This window comes from Panthera uncia, chromosome B4 (genome assembly GCF_023721935.1).
Source record: "Panthera uncia isolate 11264 chromosome B4, Puncia_PCG_1.0, whole genome shotgun sequence".
In the NCBI taxonomy this organism is placed as follows: domain Eukaryota; kingdom Metazoa; phylum Chordata; class Mammalia; order Carnivora; family Felidae; genus Panthera; species Panthera uncia.
In genome coordinates this window covers 82,623,117-82,640,664 of record NC_064809.1, presented here as the reverse complement: position 1 = coordinate 82,640,664, position 17,548 = coordinate 82,623,117, and the positions used below count along the sequence as shown (strand labels likewise).

Here is a 17,548-nt window from a genome sequence, read left to right as displayed (position 1 = left end):
ATGTCATCCTAGATCACGTGTCTATGAAAAGTGTCTAGCACGTTCTCAGCATTACTTAATTTTTATACCAGAAAGCAAAGGGAATTGGTTATTTGTTCCTTTGGTCAAAAAGAGGAGTATCTTTTTGTTTCTGTTAGGAATTTACAATTTACATTTTTGGGACCTAATGCAGGGCAATGAATATCCCAGTAACAGGTCTTCAGTAGTGAGAGATTTTTGATATATCATCAGCCCCTCTCCCTCAGCAGGTCGGTAAGAACAAACAATATGGTGCTAATACATTTCTTACATTTTAAGGTGGACTAGAGAATATTTATTTCATAGGGTGTATTTGGTTTCCACATTCATTGCTTTGTTACTATTTACTTGAGTTAGTTTACTTGTAGAATCTGCATTTCATATAAAACAAATTGAACATAATTACTCTCCTCAGGCATTTAAATACATCAAGCCTTTTGTGCGATTGCCAGCTAAAATGGCTCCCACAGTGGGTGGCAGAAAACAACTTTCAGAGCTTTGTAAATGCCAGTTGTGCCCATCCTCAGCTGCTCAAAGGAAGAAGTATTTTCGCTGTTAGCCCAGATGGCTTTGTGTGTGGTGAGTGTACCTGTTGCCTCTGCATTCCTTCTTTTTCCCTCCAGCTAATGGTTTTGAATAAGCTTATGTTCCCTCTTTTTTTTAATGTTTATTTATTTTGAGAAAGAGTGCAAGTGGGGGAGGGGCAGAGAGAAAGAGGAAGACACTGAATCTGAAGCAGACTCTAGGCTCTGAGCTGTCAGCACAGAGCCCGACGCAGGGCTCAAACTCATGAACTGTGAGATCATGACCTGAGCTGAAGTCAGATGCTTAACAGACTGGGCCATCCCTAATGGCGCCCCCTAAGCTTCTGTTCTCTTAATGAAGCTTCCGTGTCTGCTGAGGTAGATGTAAATGGATCTATAGTGATGATTTTAATGTTACAGATGAGAGTTTTCCAAAATGTCATTGTTTTGACATCAGGGTGGTTTGATGGGAAGAGTAGGACATTGGATCTTGGGAGAATTGAAGGACAGGGGCAGTCCTCCTGCTTCCCTAAATCTCAATCTCTGTGTCCGTGAAATGGGAACTCTGTGGACTTCCCTTCCCAACCGTGGGGTTGTTGAGAGGCTGAACTAACCCCTGTGTAAATGCTGTGTATTAAGAGTAGAAAGAGAAAAATTATCTGCTTATGATTGATGGGCCGTTAACAATTTTGCTCCTGGTGGGTAAAACACTATAAGGAGTAGAAAGTTTGAATTGATTATAAATAAATGTAAGGTCCATTGTCATAGCATCTAAGAATCTCAGTGTCAGAAATCTCACACTTCACATTGCTAGTCAGCAGATCGGATCAAAACCCAGGTTCTCATCTCCCTGGTGCAGGCTTCTGTCTACCACACCACACTGCTGTTTACTATTCACCACCATGGAGACCTTTGTAAAAATAAATGTGCACATAGAACACGAAATCGACTTGTGCTTAAATTTTAGCATGTGTGTTAAGATATTACAGAACCTAATTTTACATTGGCCTTTAAAAATTTATTTGAAACTGCTTTGCCTACGATTGTTTAGTCAAGTACAAGAAAAATATATTTTTTTAGGTTGCAGCATTAAACAGTGCCAACGGTTTCTGGAAATAAAATGTCTGATGTAGCTTTTGGATCTAAATAAGCTTTTGGCACTCATCTAGAAGGGCCTGAGCCATACCTTTCCCATGGTGCTTATTTCACAGTTCTCTAGTCTCAAGATAGGAACGCGATTACTTTGAGATGTACATATGGTGTCCTTAGATTTTTCTGTCACTCCTTCCATTGTGGATCTAAACATTGATATACCAGATGAGAATTTTAGAATAATTCCACGGAAGAAGAAACCATCCTGATTACAGCATGGTATTGGAAGTGTGCAGCATTGGAGTTATCAGAACATTCCCACACCCCATTCACGCACGTGCAGACACAGAGGCACACATAATCATTCTCTCTCTCTCTCTCTCTCTCTCTCTCTCTCTCTCTCTCTCACACACACACACACACACACTCACACTCTCACACACACACACACACACACACACACACACACACACACGAGTTGTTTTTCTAGAGCACCCAAATAATACATTTCAGTATTTCTAAGCTGTTTTCCTTCTGGGTCTAGACCATCTCCAAGAAACTGCAGTTCAAGAAGGTAACTTTTCCAAAAAGTAACAGAGAACTAAAAATAGCTGTTTGGAATGAAAGAGTTGCTCAGCTCTAATTATAATGTAGCTCCAACAGTGTAGCACAGCGGCCTGATTGATTGTCCACCCGAAACCCCAGGCTGAAGCCAGGGTCTCACAGGAAGTTTGAAAGATGCTTTTTCTTTCACTGCAGGATTATCTTTTTCTGCTGTATCTAAAAATTACTGCTTTTTAATATGGGTTCTGTCTTTGGTAAATGGGGTGTTAATTGCTCTTTAGTGATAGTGATTTCTTAATTTCCCTGCTGCTTACTCATGGGTAACATGGAAAAAAATCACACTTCCCCAAAACAAGTAGCATTTAAGTATGATCTCTGAGCCTGGAAGTTCCATAACTGATTTCTTCTTGTATCTGTATGAAAAAAGCATAAGGGGCCTAGGATAACCTATCTTCCAAAATAGCAGTCTCCTCTCAGTTAGTGACTGATAAATAAGTTTGTCTCTCTTTGAAGTGAACAAATTAGTTGATAAACACTCTCCCAGGCCATCATTTCAACACTAGGACTGTTAGTCCATTTGTGAAACATACACAAAGGGTAAAACCTAAGCCCTCATTTGTTTTAGGTTTCTTGGTATTAAAAAGTGAGTAGCTTTTGGACTCTCAAGCCTTAAAATTGTTTTGTTTTCTCCTCTCCATTTTGAACAGATGATTTTCCTAAACCCCAGATCACGGTTCAGCCAGAAACACAGTCGGCAATAAAAGGTTCCAATTTGAGTTTTATCTGCTCGGCTGCCAGCAGCAGTGATTCCCCGATGACTTTTGCTTGGAAAAAAGACAATGAACTACTGCATGATGCTGAAATGGAAAATTACGCACACCTGCGGGCCCAAGGCGGCGAGGTGATGGAGTACACCACCATTCTCCGGCTGCGCAGCGTGGAATTCACCAGTGAGGGGAGATATCAGTGTGTCATCTCCAATCACTTTGGCTCATCCTACTCTGTCAAAGCCAAGCTCACAGTAAATAGTATGTGATCTGACTTTTCCTTTTGCATTTAAAGACGCCTTTTAGATTTGGTTTTCTCTTACTCCTGACCCTGTCTTCTGCTCAGTTTCCCACCTAACCCTTCCCTTCTCTGCCTCTCTACAAAATTAAGAGATTTTTCTGCTGCATCTACACAAGCAGTTATTGTGTCGAGGACCCCATTGTGGTGGGTAACACAGGAGTGAATCAGACACTCTTTGCTCTCCTGGGAGTTCACAATGTATTAGTCTTTTTTTTTTTAATTTTTTGCAATGTTTATTTATTTTTGAAAGAGAGAGAGACACAGAGTGCGAGCGGGGTGGGGGGGGGGGGGGGGGGGAGAGGGAGACACAGAATCCGAAGCAGGCTCCAGGCTCTGAGCTGTTAGCACAGAGCCCAATACAGGGCCTGAACTCACAAACCATGAGATCATGGCCTGAGCCAAAGTTCAATGCTTAACTGAGCCACCCAGGCACCCCATTTTTTTTCATTTTTAATTTTTGGAGAGTGTGCGTGCAAGCAGAGGAGGGGCAGAGGGAGAGAGAGAATCCCAAGCAGGCTCCATGCTGACCCTGATGTGGATCTCAATCCTACGACCCTGGAATCATGGCCTGAGCCAAAATCAAGAGTCAGACACTCAACCACCTGAGCCACTCAGACACCCCAACAATGTATTAGTCTGATGCGGGGAGGCCATGATGTATGCTGTTAGAGCACACCGCCTTTAATTCTGAGGTCTGGGTTGGAATCCTGCAACTCGTGCTTATAGCTGTGTAACCCTTAGCAAGTTACTTAACCTTTCTGTGCCTCCATTTCCACATCTTTTCCCCCCCACATCTTTCAATTAGGAATAATGGTACCTACCTTACAGAGAGGTGTGATCTTCATTAAATAAAATAATTGGTACAGAGAACTTAGCAGAATACCTAGAATACAGTGAATGCTCACTGAAGGCAGTAAGTATTAGCTAGTGTTAGTAAAAATATATAATTACTTTGTGTGGCTGGTATACATTTTTATGACTGGAGTCTTACCACTTTATCTTTAATCATTTGTACTTTCCGTGGTAGGAGATTTTCTTGCATGATACATTAATGTATCCATTCTACAAATGGTTGCTGAGGCCTGACACATACAATTTTGAGTTTAAAATTGTAGGACAAAACACATATCTAAAGTCATAGAATGTTGGAGCCAGGAGAGAGTGGTCAGCGTACAAAGAGATTAATTGATTTGCCCAAGATCTCACAGATGATTACTGAGGGAACTGAGAAGTATCTTGAAAATAGCAGAAAGACCTTCACTCTGAACATCAGGTGACCTGTGTTGTTTCAGCCTGACTTCATCATTTCTGTGTCTGTGTAACCTTGAGGGCATCTCTTCGTCTCAGCTTTACATTCCTTATCTTGCAATCAGAAATAACACCAGCCTTAACTATGTCAGGGGCATTGGTAGGTATGTACTTAAAAAAAAAAACCAGGATGGAAATGAACCGCTAAAACTCCATAGCACTGATGCCCATATTCTTTATCTGATTTCAGTGCTTCCTTCCTTCACCAAGACCCCCATGGACCTTACCATCCGGGCTGGGGCAATGGCGCGTCTGGAGTGTGCCGCCCTGGGGCATCCAGCCCCACAGATAGCCTGGCAGAAGGACGGGGGCACAGACTTCCCTGCTGCGAGGGAGAGACGCATGCATGTTATGCCTGAGGACGATGTGTTCTTTATTGTGGATGTGAAGATAGAGGACATCGGGGTTTATAGCTGCACAGCTCAGAACAGTGCAGGAAGCATTTCTGCAAATGCGACTCTGACTGTCCTAGGTAGGTGGCTGTTGTCAGGTTCCGTGATGTAAGTTAATCTTAAAGATAACTAGCTCCCCCAGAGGCCCTAAGTGTCCCAAGTTGTGAGGGTGAGAGGTAATCCATAAGACACTGCCTTCCCTTGGAGAGGGCAGATGGCTTCTTGGGAGCTCGACGTGGGGAGTGCGTTACATCTTCTAGCCTGAGGCCAGTGAGATGAATCTGCTTCTTCTGTTCCGAGGGCAGGGGAAAAGTAAATGCTTTGAAGCTTCCCCTTTTTGGAGTCACCTTTTCCTCTGCCCTCCTCTTCCCATTGCCCAGTCTCTACCAATAATCCTAACACTATAAAAACTATGTAAGGAAAAAAAAAACATGTGAGCAGATTGGGAAGGACCTGTTCTCTTTATGTGGCCTGCCCTGCCATTCTGGAAATCAGGAGTTTGTCTTTTACCTTTTGCCTCAACGGGAGCTTTTTAAGCATTTGAATATGTTAATCATCTGCGTATCTTTGAAAGAGTTGAGCAAAGTAACCTATGAATACCAGAAAATAAAAATACTTTCATAATTTAAATATAGGTTTGGACATCTAGCACTAGAAAGTTTCCCTTTAAAACATTTAAACATTCTGAAATCTTTCTTCCATCAACACATCCCCCTGCTTAAAATTATTTTTATATATCTTCTGTTTCTAAGAAATGTCTAAAATGTTTCACATTGCCCCTCTTCCACAATTCCCAATCTTGCCAAGAGTGAGAGAGGCTGAGATTTGAAAAATAGTAAATATTATCCTTAACAGGTGTCACAATAAATGACAGCCAAATAATGAAATGAAATCCCAAATGTTGTATACACATTTAGGCTCTTAAAGAAGTGTACACATTAAGACGTGGAAGAATACATTGTTAGGTGCCAGTTTTAGTAAATTGAACTAGTGGGTCTTATGATATGCAGAACCTAATTTCATTTAGATTAAAAGCATAACTTGTCATTTCAGAGACACCATCCTTTCTGCGTCCCCTGTTGGACCGAACTGTAACCAAGGGAGAAACGGCCGTCCTGCAGTGCATTGCTGGAGGTAGCCCTCCTCCCAGACTGAACTGGACCAAGGATGACAGCCCCTTGGTGGTCACCGAAAGGCACTTTTTTGCAGCAGGCAATCAGCTGCTGATCATTGTGGACTCTGATGTCAGCGATGCTGGGAAGTACACGTGTGAAATGTCTAATACCCTTGGCACTGAGAGAGGCAACGTGCGCCTCAGTGTGATCCCCACTCCCACCTGCGACTCCCCTCAGATGACCGCTTCGTCGTTAGACGACGACGGATGGGCCACCGTGGGCGTTGTGATCATAGCAGTGGTTTGCTGTGTGGTGGGCACGTCGCTCGTGTGGGTGGTCATCATATACCACACAAGGCGGAGGAACGAAGATTGCAGCATTACCAACACAGGTGTGTAAACAGAAGCTTGGCACAGGGGGCCGTCGTCATGTGTGTTTGTGGTCCCATGGTAATTTTCGTCTAGAATGTGTGTCTCACATCCTGAGGCCATGGCAGAGGGGTGACTCACTTGTTGCAAGCTGCAGAAATACGGTTAGCTAAAAATAACACCTCAGCCCCAAAGAAAGCTGACATTTAAAGATTAATCCTTTTTGTTAAAACCTCATCAGAATATCCTGTTGGCTGTGAGATACAGCCCAAATCACAGAGTAAAACAGACTCACTCTTTCACACGGTGGTGATGGAGAACAGGAGCAGCCCTTCAGGTGTGAGCTTTACACGCTGACGTAGTTCTTTGTCTTGTCATGTGCGTGCAGCCATCTGGGGAGGATCCTGTTATTAGTGGGAGGGGGCTGTCACTTGACTAATACGTGCAGACTCCTCTGCTGGTAAATATTAAGTTGGAAAAATGGCAGAAATCAAGCTTAATTCAAGAGCTTAGATACATCCCATGAAAATTCCTAAGCCTTTATTTTTTGAAATTTGGGAGGGGTATTCTGTAGAAGATCAGTAGAAAATGGGCTTGTGCTTGCCGAGCAGCAGACAGAAAGCCCTAATCTTCCTTACCTAAATACTATACAATCAAGATGGGTTTTCAGGAGGAGGTTTACTTGATTTGTACAGAAACCCAAACAGTATTTACTGTTCATCAAGGAAGGCTGTGGGGTATGTACGGTCATCCTGGGTTAACAGAGTGCTGTTGTTGGATTGTAGATGAGACCAACTTGCCAGCAGATATCCCTAGTTATTTGTCATCTCAGGGAACCTTAGCCGACAGGCAGGATGGGTACATCTCCTCAGAAAGTGGAAGCCACCACCAGTTCGTCACTTCTTCAGGAGGAGGATTTTTCTTACCGCAACACGACAGTAACGGTAAGTGTTTAAAATGAACACGGGCTGTAGTTGTTTTGAAATAATTTGATGGAAGGCTGAAGTACAGTTCAAGAAATCGATACACTCATATATTCAGGAACTGGCCTAGCATCACTAGCAAAGCTTGAAACTAAATACTTTTATGCTGTTCTCTTAAATACTGGAAAAATCTTTGTTTCTGATAATAATAGAAGACCAGTGGAAGAACTAAAGTTTAATTTCCCCATGCAACACAGTATTTTCTTTACACCGTAAATGCTCTTTGGCCCCGAACGTTCTCCTTTTTTAAATGACGTTAACTGGTTTCATGTATGGTCTTAAAAGTCAAATGAGAGGAATCAAATTCTGACTCTTTAAGAATGTATGGTTTTGGGGCACCTGGGTGGCTCAGTCGGCTTCCAACTTCGGCTTCCAACTTCCAACTTCAGCTCAGGTCATGATCTCACAGTTCCTGGGTTCGAGCCCTGCATTGGGTTCTGTGGTGACAGCTCAGAGCTTGGAACCTGCTTTGGATTCTGTGTCTCCTCTCTCTCTGCCCCTTCCCCACTCACATTCTGTCTTTCTGTCAAAAATAAGCATTAAAAAAAGAACTGTGTGGTTTTAAGAATAACCATGGAGGCAGCATAAGACAAGCACGCAGGCTTGGTTCAAGACCCACTTCTGACACTTACTCCCTGTGTATCCTTGGGCATTTCTATAGTACTTATTAGGTTGTTGTGAAATTAAAATGATACTGGAAAACTGCATAGTGCTTGGCACATACTAAAGGGCTCAAAAAGTGAAAGCTATTGACATTCTTTTCAAACATTTTACCATCTTGTCCCACAAGCATTTATTGAATATCTGCTCTGTGGTGGGCTCTGTAGTCAAGAGGGAAGATACTTGTTTTCAGTCTCATAGTGTAGTCAGTGATGAGACAAAAATTTCAACAAATAATCACAAAGTGCTTGGCAAGGCAGCGGTCTAGAGATAGAAGATTTGCACACCCAAGTGGGTGTTCTGGTTGGGCTCATTTGGTTGCAAAGGGCAGAAGCCCAAGCTTGTTCAAATGTAGCAGGGTTTACCCGAGACATTTATGAAAGTTTAAAGCAACAGAACTGGAACGCAATAATGCTGTGTCACGTGGGCGCCGGAGCTGGAGATTGGTGCTGTCAGCAGCTCCAGAGGCCACCAGCATCACTGATCACATTCTGCACAGTCTCTTCTCTCGAAGACTGCCCGGTTCCTACTTCTCAGGCACATGGCCTATCATGGCATCTCTCACCTGCACCACATCTCTTGTCCTCCTTCTACTGTGGCCACTGCTAACTGGCATATCATTTCTGGGTTTTTTGGCTCAGATACTCACAGTAGGGATTTTTTTTTTTTTTTTTTTTTTTTGGCCGAGCTCATCTTTGAGCTGGGCATTCAGAGATCATTTGCTGAAGGCCCCTTCCTCATCCTGCTCACCTGTGACATTATGGAGGAAGGGGGCAGTGCTGATGCCATCATGTGTTTCAGACCATGGCTGCTTTAGGTGCTGTACGCAGACACACGGATCAGTTTCTCTCGTAAGCCGGGCGGGGAGGCTCACCCAGGTGAACACGTCCGTATGATGGTTAATCAAGTGACTCTTTCTGTAAGATGGCACAGATTTAGTTAGTTACTAATCCATAGGCCTCAGTAAATTTCCTGCTATAAATTTCTGCAATTTATTTCTTTTATATGTCATTCTATCCAAAATTTTTATCTCTAAATAATGGAAAAATACCAAAACTGGAGACAGTGTTGAAGGATACTTGAATCAAATTCATTTGGTGACCGAGATGTCTGTTTTAAAGGAACGTGCAATATCGACAATAGCAGTGAAGCCGATGTGGAAGTTTCCACGGATCCATTCCTTTGTCCCTTTTTGGGATCCTCAGGCCCTGTGTATTTGAAGGGGAATGTATGTGGCTCCGATCCTTTTGAAGCCTATCATACAGGTATGTGGCTTTCTTATCTGAGTTCTGTTTCCTGGAGAGATTTTCAGAAGCACTAACTCTGGCTCTTTCTGATAATGTCCCCAAATTCGAAAGGCTGTGGCCCTGACCTGAGAACAGCTTTAATGGACCACTGTGAGCCCAGTCACATAAAGAAAAAGGAGTGCTACCCATGTCCTTATCCTTCAGAAGAATCCTGTGAACAGAATGGCAGTGATGTAGGATGGCCTTCACATGTGAGGAAATTAATCAACTCCACTTACTCTCAGAATGAAGGACCCGGAATGAAAAGTTTGTGTCTAAACAAGTCCTCTTTAGATTTCAGTCTAAGTCCAGAGCCAGCATCAGTTGCTTCAAGTAATTCTTTCATGGGTGAGTTTATTAACTTAGTAGACCCCTTAACTCAGGACTCACATTCCATGTTGTATGTGGGAGAGCAGCGAGCGCCTCAGATGCCAAACTTGTGAAGAGTGTTTTGTCGTTGTTGTTGTTGTTGAAATGGTGTTGTCATGACATCCTGTGAGTTAGTACACGTGTTTCTAAAGGCGGAGTCAGCCACGGGGGATTTTCCTTGATTATATATGTAATCCGTAAGTAAGCCCTAGGAGCTTTCTGGTTAACACTGTGTGTGGCATCATCTAGAAGACAAGAATTTGGGGAGTGACTTAGGAGCTCCATTTGTCAGCCATGTGGAAAAAGTGGTTTTGGGCTACGGCAGCTTTTGGGGTGGAGTTGTGCGCGCTGCATGATTGTGGTTTGGGCTGTCTGGTGGTGCTCACACTTGGACCACGGTCGGAGGGTGGACAGCGTCCTGCTTGGCAACATCTGCCCGTCTGCCAAGCCGGACTGCTTTGGTGGAGGAGCCCGTCAGAGCCTTAAAGCCCAAGTTGGTGGTGGTAGACACTGGCTAGTGCCAAGACTCATTTGTGAGTTTTTTGGTCTAGTGCTTCAGACAAGCAACGGATAGAACTGAGGCCATCTTTTCACTGAGTGAGGATATGGGAAAATGAACCACAAATTATCTTGTTTTTAAAAAATGGAATTTTAAAACCGTTTACCAGCTTTTAAGAAATTTTGTTTTGTCACAGTGTAACTACTTATATTCCTTCTTTTAACAATGAAAATATCTTTTATATGACTGCGACAAGAATTTGAGTCAAATAATATTTTGTTAGTGAAGAAGAAAGGGCAAGGCATAAGGATGATTTTGAGAGAAAGTTTCTGTATCTAGGCACAATTTACTTGTAACCAACAATCCATATCTCCTTCATGGAGAATTGTGGACCCTTCAGTAACAAAGCTAGGATTTGGAAGAACTTACATTGGGGAACTTCATTGCACAGTGATTAATATTACTGTAGGTTATGAAATGCAATGATTGGACATATGTGTTCATTCCTCAGCTCCGTTCCGTAAGTTCTCTCTCCATAACACAGATGCACATATACCTGAAACCATAAGTGACTTGTACAAAACACTTATTTGTGCTCACGGGGTAAGATGCTCCTTCATTTAAAATGTTTTAATATCCATACTAGCCAAAGGACCCATATGTTAAGGGGTCTTTTTTGTTTTGTTTTTTGTTTTCTTTCAGGAACATTTGGAAAGCCTCTGAAGAGAGCTCACCTGGATGCTTTTTCAAGCTTTGGACAGCCATCAGATTGTCAGCCAAGAGCATTTCACCTAAAAGCTCGTTCTTCCCCAGACTTGGACTCTGAGTCAGAGGAATATGGGAAAGAAAGGACAGATTTTCAGCAAGAAAATCACACGTGTACCTATCAACAGACCTTAGAAAACCATAGGACTCCAAATTTTCAGTCTTATGACTTGGACACCTAGACTGAGTAGGAGCAAAGAAGAGCTCTAACATACTACCTCAAGCAGACTTTTATTTAAAAGAGAGAGAATCCTATGTTTTTAAATGGAGTTACGAATTTTAAAAGGATAAAATGTCTTATTTATACAGATGGACCAAAATTACAAAAAGTTATAAAAAATTTTATACTGGGAGTAACTTTCATATAAGGATACCTTTTTAAACTATTTTAACTTTGTTTTATGTGAAAAAAAAAATCTTAATGTAAATTAATGGTATGAATCCATGACTATTTTATGTATTTTTATAATGCCAGATTTCTTTTTATTGAAAATGAGTACTAAAACATTTTAATTAATACCTGTCTTGTACCTTTTTTGAATAGAGGTCACTTCATTTTATTTTGCACATTGCATTTAATAAAATGTGTCATTTTGATCCTAAGCCCCATCTATACAATTACAGTTTTTGTTGTTCTCAACACATTTTAGGCTTAATAATTTCATATTATCACGTCCAAATTGAAGGAAATTCTACTTAGCACATTAAAATATGAGCAAAAACTGACCATTCTGCCTATCACACAGAGTTGAGGTAATGCAAACTCAAATCAGATTAGTGTATATAAAAGCACATTGTAAACGAAAAAGAGCTACAAAGATTCGAGTGTATTAATTTATTTCTAACTTTACAAACATTTGTTGGTATAGTCTGGTATAATGTAGTGCAACCACCATTGCTTAAATCACTGCTCAAGCCATGTTTCTTTAATTATAATAATGCCTTACGTGGCCTGATGCCTTGTGCTTTTCCAAATAGTTTCACATTTACCATCCCTTTAATTATAACAAGAGCATGGTTTACTGCACATTTCTGTAGTTAAAGTGGCTATAACAGAGGTGATTTTCATTTACTGTTCCAGGTTATAGTGGGATGCTGATAGAAATCTTGGCTATTTTTTACTGATTTTGTGTTGGATGAGCAGTTCTTATAAAAAAGGTACTTTTAAGCTATTCTAAAGAATTAAAATATTTTCCTAATTTGGTTGTCCTGCTTTTGGTAAAAACTGAGTATCAAATCTGTTACTTAAACTATTTAAAATATTTGTTTTAAATAGTATTTAAGTGAAAATGTCGTTACATGGTGCGTATATACACACAAAACATGAATATAGTCATCTTTAAAATTGACATTATTTCAATTACTTGAAGTAAACTTAAGTCTACTAATTCAGGTGATGAAATTGGATTTTTTAAAGGCAATTCTTGTTTACGTCTATAGTTTAAAGACCAATCCTCTTGCCCAAGAATAGTTAAATATATATGGGAAGAGTTAATGCATAGCACATTAAGCTTTAAAATCCAACCTGATGAAGGTGTGAATTTATGCCATTGTCAGTCCTTTGAACTAAAGTGTGTTTGAACTAAAGTGTTAGAAAAGCAGATTCTTCTCGGAGGATATGTTGGGGGGGTGGTGACGTTTTCCTGCTTAGGGAGTGTCCGGTTTTGCTGTCTGTGAGCCAGAAACGACCCCAGACTGTAGTTAAGATTTTCTTCTTTTAATGTAGACACCAGAGTCTAGGACAGGAAGTTGATCCTTCCTTGGAACACCAGTGACTATGTGCAGAGAAGTGATTTTGTATGCTTTGGCTTTATCATATTGCCAGACTTTCAAAATCTTACTAACTTGTCTTCATTATTGCCAGATGTGTTGCAAGCATTGATGGGGGCCTATTCAATGATTAAGAACTTCTTTTAACAGATTTCATTTTTCCGGACTTAGCCACAAAGGTTTAAATCATTAACACTTGAAATTCAAAAATTATATTCACTCTACTTTAATATGATTTTTCCCTTTTACTCTATGTGTATATATGGATTACAGATAATTTTAGCTGTGTGGAAAAACAGGAGCTCAATTTCTCTTTGACATTTGCAGGAAAAGAACGTATATAATCACAAAATGAATCTAGTAAGTATTAATATATCCTAGAATAATACAGACTTCAGAAAAAGATAAATACCAAATCATTTAGTTTATGAAAAATAATGCCTAAAATTTTTCAATTTAATCTTTCTGTGCTTTCTGATAAAGACTAATTCACATACAACATGTCTTAATAGATGTTCACGCCACTTTCATAGTGTTTTCTTCATTACCAGTGCTAATGATAACATCGTTACTGTGTGTAATCTCAACCTGTTTTTTAAGATATTCGGAGATAAAGGTTATATAACTGTGGCAGGCAACATTAAAAAAAATTTTTTAATGTTTATTTTTGTGAGAGACCGAGTATGAGCAGGGGAGGAGCAGAGAGAGAGGGAGACACAGAATCCGAAGCAGGCTCCAGGCCCTGAGCTGTCACCACAGAGCCCGACTCAGGGCTCGAACCCAGGAACCGTGAGTTCATGACCTGAGCCAAAGTCGGACACTTACCCAACAGCCACCCAGGTGCCCCAGCAATATTTCGTAATGTCTAGTCTGTGGAACGTTTACAACTCACTTTCACAGTCCTCTTAACAGAAGCCAGAAATTACTTCTCAGAATAAAGCCAATGGTACTATTTTTAAAAACTTGATGTCAAAAAGGAAAGTGAATTGCTATTTGTACACACCTGAAGGGTGTTAGTCCTTTTGATTTAATGTGATAGGAAGTAAGTTATAACCAACATTACAATAGATGTGCTACAGGGGTATTTTTCAAGAAGGAGAACTAAATGTCACCACAGAGAGCCTGCTATGTGCCTCCCACTCTCGGAATCTGCAGTGGTTGGACTTGTGTAATAGGATAATTTAGAACTCACTATTTTTTAAGACTGCATTCCATGAACACATTGAATAGCTCAGCGTCCTGCCAAAAAAACTATTAGAGTCTTCAAAGAGGGGTACGGTTTCTTCATGAATTGGAATTATTTCAATATTTGAGAAATATCCAGTTACCAGAACTTACCTTTTCCATGAGGCACTTTTTAAACTAATGTATAAAAAGAAAGTCTTTTAACAGAGAAATATTGATCCCAATATTTGGGACCATTTGGTTTGTTTTTGTTTTTGTTTTTTTTGAGAAATCTGATAATTGGTGTCTTTTAATAAAGATGTTTGATTTAACTTGAGATGTATTACTGAGATTAAAAAACATGAAAATCTATATTATAGATTGAAATGTATACAGTTTCCCCAAATCTCTCTATTGTAAAAATTTCAAGATAATTATCATTTCTACCGGTTTTAGTGTCTAGGGTCCGAATTCTGTATCCTCCCATATGTTGATTGATATCCATGAGCATAAGAAATTATAATCAGTATTTGCATGTAGCCTTTTATTAGAATTACATGTTTTAAAGAATTTTTAAGAATACATCTTAATAAGGCAAAGCAATCCACAATTGTTACAATTTCACTCTCGGATTTCTATAATTTTCATGTATCTCTGTTGGGTTTTATGGTTGATTTTAGCTTTTAACAAGTAAACTTTTTTTTTTAATCCTGTTTAAACATAACACCTAATGCCTTCATGAGATTGTCATTGTTTTGGTAGTTACTGTGATATTTCTGCATATGGTTTTGTTTTGATCTATCTACAGCTCAGAGTGGAAATTTGATAACACACTCTCAGCTGTCAGACATTTCTTATATACTTAGTTGTATGTATATTTTGAATCAGTGATAGAGAAATGAGTAAAATGATCCTTGTCCTAATTAATCAGAGGGACAGGAAGCAGGTTCATAAATACTTATAATACCTTGCATTAAATAGCTTTGGCCCCTGTAGCTATTTTTTAACTAACTTTGTAATTTTAATGGAACTATCTACAAGTGTTAAATGCACTTCACTCAGCGTGTCCTAGAACAAGTTGATTATCCAGGTTTCCCACCTGCATCCCAGAACAATTTCATTTCTGGTACTCCTTTCCATGTTTAATCATCAGTAATCACCACTCCTATTGATTTTGCACCTGAATGTCCTCAAGATGGTTTATGCCTTCCCTCTTAGCCCATTGCCACTGCCAAGTTCAGACCCTCATCTGTCTTTTGTCCTTTGTCTCTCTCCTACCCGATTCATTGTTTCACAAAATTAGTTTTCTAAACTAGATCTGAATTGGTCACTTTCCTGTTTAAAAACCATTGATGGCTAAGCTTTAAATCCCATTTATGGTGTATAAGATCTTTCACTCATAGATCCAGCCGACCCTTCAAACCGTACCCGCTTTGCAACCCCCTACTCCCAGCTTTTCAGAGAACAGTACAGTACCCCTGACCAACCCCTATGCACCTCTGTGGTTTATATTGACACATGTACAGCCTAAAGTTGAAATTTGACAACAACACTCTTGTCCTTGTGTGTATTTTCTCATTTTTTTTGCAAACTTTTTTTTGAGTACTCTTAGGTGCTATCTTAGATGCTTGGGCTATTAAATATTAAATATTTTAAATACTCATATTTTTCCCCAAAGAAACTCCTAGACATACGAAAAGATTATTGTCCTGAAATGTTTATTTTTCTTCTGTTCGAATCCAGAGGCTCCTTGAAAAGCAAGCTTTTTCTTTTTGCCCCACACGTAGCAATGTTTTCCCATAGAACTTCATATGAACTGTCATGAGAGTAACACAGGAAGCTGTTAGTTACAAAGCCAGCTGTGATGTCATTGTATGAAAAATACTAAGAACAGTTAACCTGTGTGTCAGTAGGACGCCTTCTAGAAAGAACTAAAGGAAGTCAAAAGATCTTTGTTTCTTTTTCAAACAATCACCAGATGATTTGGTCCAGCAGTCAGCAGGAAAATAATTTCCTGTTCAGTTTACTAAAAGTAAACAGGTGGCCAGGTGTGTCAACAGATTTTTATTTGGGTAGGAACTGCACATATGGCTGCCCAGCTACTATATATTTCTCAGTCACCTTGCATTTAGGTGTGTCTATCGCTGTGTGACTTTTCCCCCCAGTGGAATGTGAACAGAAGTAGAAAGCCTGGACACACAACCTTTACTTACAAGCACCCATCCATGTCCTTTTCCTGCAGCTGTCTGATTGGAAAGCCATAGCCGAGAGCTGCTCTTCCTTGACTTCACCTGTAGGAGAGACTGGGTCTCTGAATGGCTGAATGGAATACGGTCTCCCCACCAACCTGGGATATTTGCTTTGAAGACTAGCAACATAAGTGAGGAAAAAAGTGCTTATTGCACTTGAACATGGCATTTGGGGTGTATTTATAACAGCTTGTCCTGCCCCTGCTTAAAATCATATTTTAATATGAAGAACAGCCCAAGATGCTCATTGACTTTGTTCTTCATTAATTTATCAAGCTCCCTTTTAAAAATGAACAGCTTGGCCTCAATGACCAGCCCTAACATAGATGCCAGGACTTGGGTTCTGTTGTGGCAGGTCACTAAGTCCTCGACCCTGCTAGCGTTTACTGAGCATCCTCTTGCAGTGGTACCTCCCACCACTGTTACAATGTCCTCTCTTTCCACCTCAACCATGGATATACTTTTAAAGGAGGCTTATTGAGTGTATTTGGTCATACAGATTTTTGCAACTGTGTTTCAAGGTCTCTTAACAACACGTCTTAACAACACGTGAGTACCAGCAATGTGACAGACTCTTGGGATATCAAAAGTCAATGAGACATGGCCTGGATCACTGAAGGACTCTTCTTTTCAGGAGGTCACACCCTGATAAAACAGTGATGATTTTCTTATGGTAAAATTCTCAATAAAAGTAGATATTAATATAATCAATAGTGGATGTGATTTGCCTTTCTCGGAACACAAGTAGTTATAAGCTTATCACAACCAGGAGAAGAAGAAAAAACCTGTTGCCTACACAGTGTAGCTCCTTTTGAATGGCTTTATAATTCACATATCATATTACGTGGATGCTAATACCCAAGAAGCTCTATGCGAATAATAACAGCTATATAGGGAAGGAGAAGCCATTAAATCTATGCAAAATATCATGGTGATAAAAAGTTAGAATTTAATCAGTAATGACTAAATTTTATGGCTATGCATGTATAACTTTAAAAACTTCACTGTTGATATTTATTTTTTTAATCTGAAATCTCCCAGCTCCTAGCTTCCCATTCTTTTCCTCATTGAAACATGATTGTTCAAACAGTCATTTTCAGACATTAGACATTGGGAATCACAAGGCAATGATCCCCAAGGAAATAAAAATTAATAAGGTGAGCCCTCTAATACCAGGCTATGGCATTGGAAGAGGGGACCAACTGGAGTCCAACCATCTATCTGAGTGAAAGAGAGTTGGGAGTGTAGGGTACTACATAGGAGAAAACTACACAGACAATTTCAGAGATCTGCACAGGTTCCCCTTGAGTCTTTAGTTGGATACCCATTAGCACATGTGTGTGAGGCAACAACC

The 17,548-nt window shown here is 40.1% G+C and overlaps 1 protein-coding gene across 2 annotated transcripts in view; it reads left to right on the top strand.

Annotated features, from left to right (window-relative positions):
• The window catches only part of LRIG3 (leucine rich repeats and immunoglobulin like domains 3), a 49,211-nt gene extending 37,683 nt beyond the window's left edge, over positions 1–11,528 (top strand). Inside the window, exons 12-19 of one of the 2 annotated variants that reach the window (XM_049625873.1) lie at positions 434–597; positions 2,906–3,226; positions 4,765–5,046; positions 6,020–6,472; positions 7,235–7,393; positions 9,214–9,357; positions 9,451–9,726; positions 10,949–11,528. In XM_049625873.1, the coding sequence (XP_049481830.1) occupies positions 434–597; positions 2,906–3,226; positions 4,765–5,046; positions 6,020–6,472; positions 7,235–7,393; positions 9,214–9,357; positions 9,451–9,726; positions 10,949–11,193 (2,044 nt within the window). In that variant the 3' untranslated portion in view covers positions 11,194–11,528. The remainder of the gene's footprint in view (positions 1–433; positions 598–2,905; positions 3,227–4,764; positions 5,047–6,019; positions 6,473–7,234; positions 7,394–9,213; positions 9,358–9,450; positions 9,727–10,948) is intronic. The other variant, XM_049625874.1, reaches the window with a different exon arrangement.
• The last annotated feature ends 6,020 nt before the right edge of the window (positions 11,529–17,548 follow it).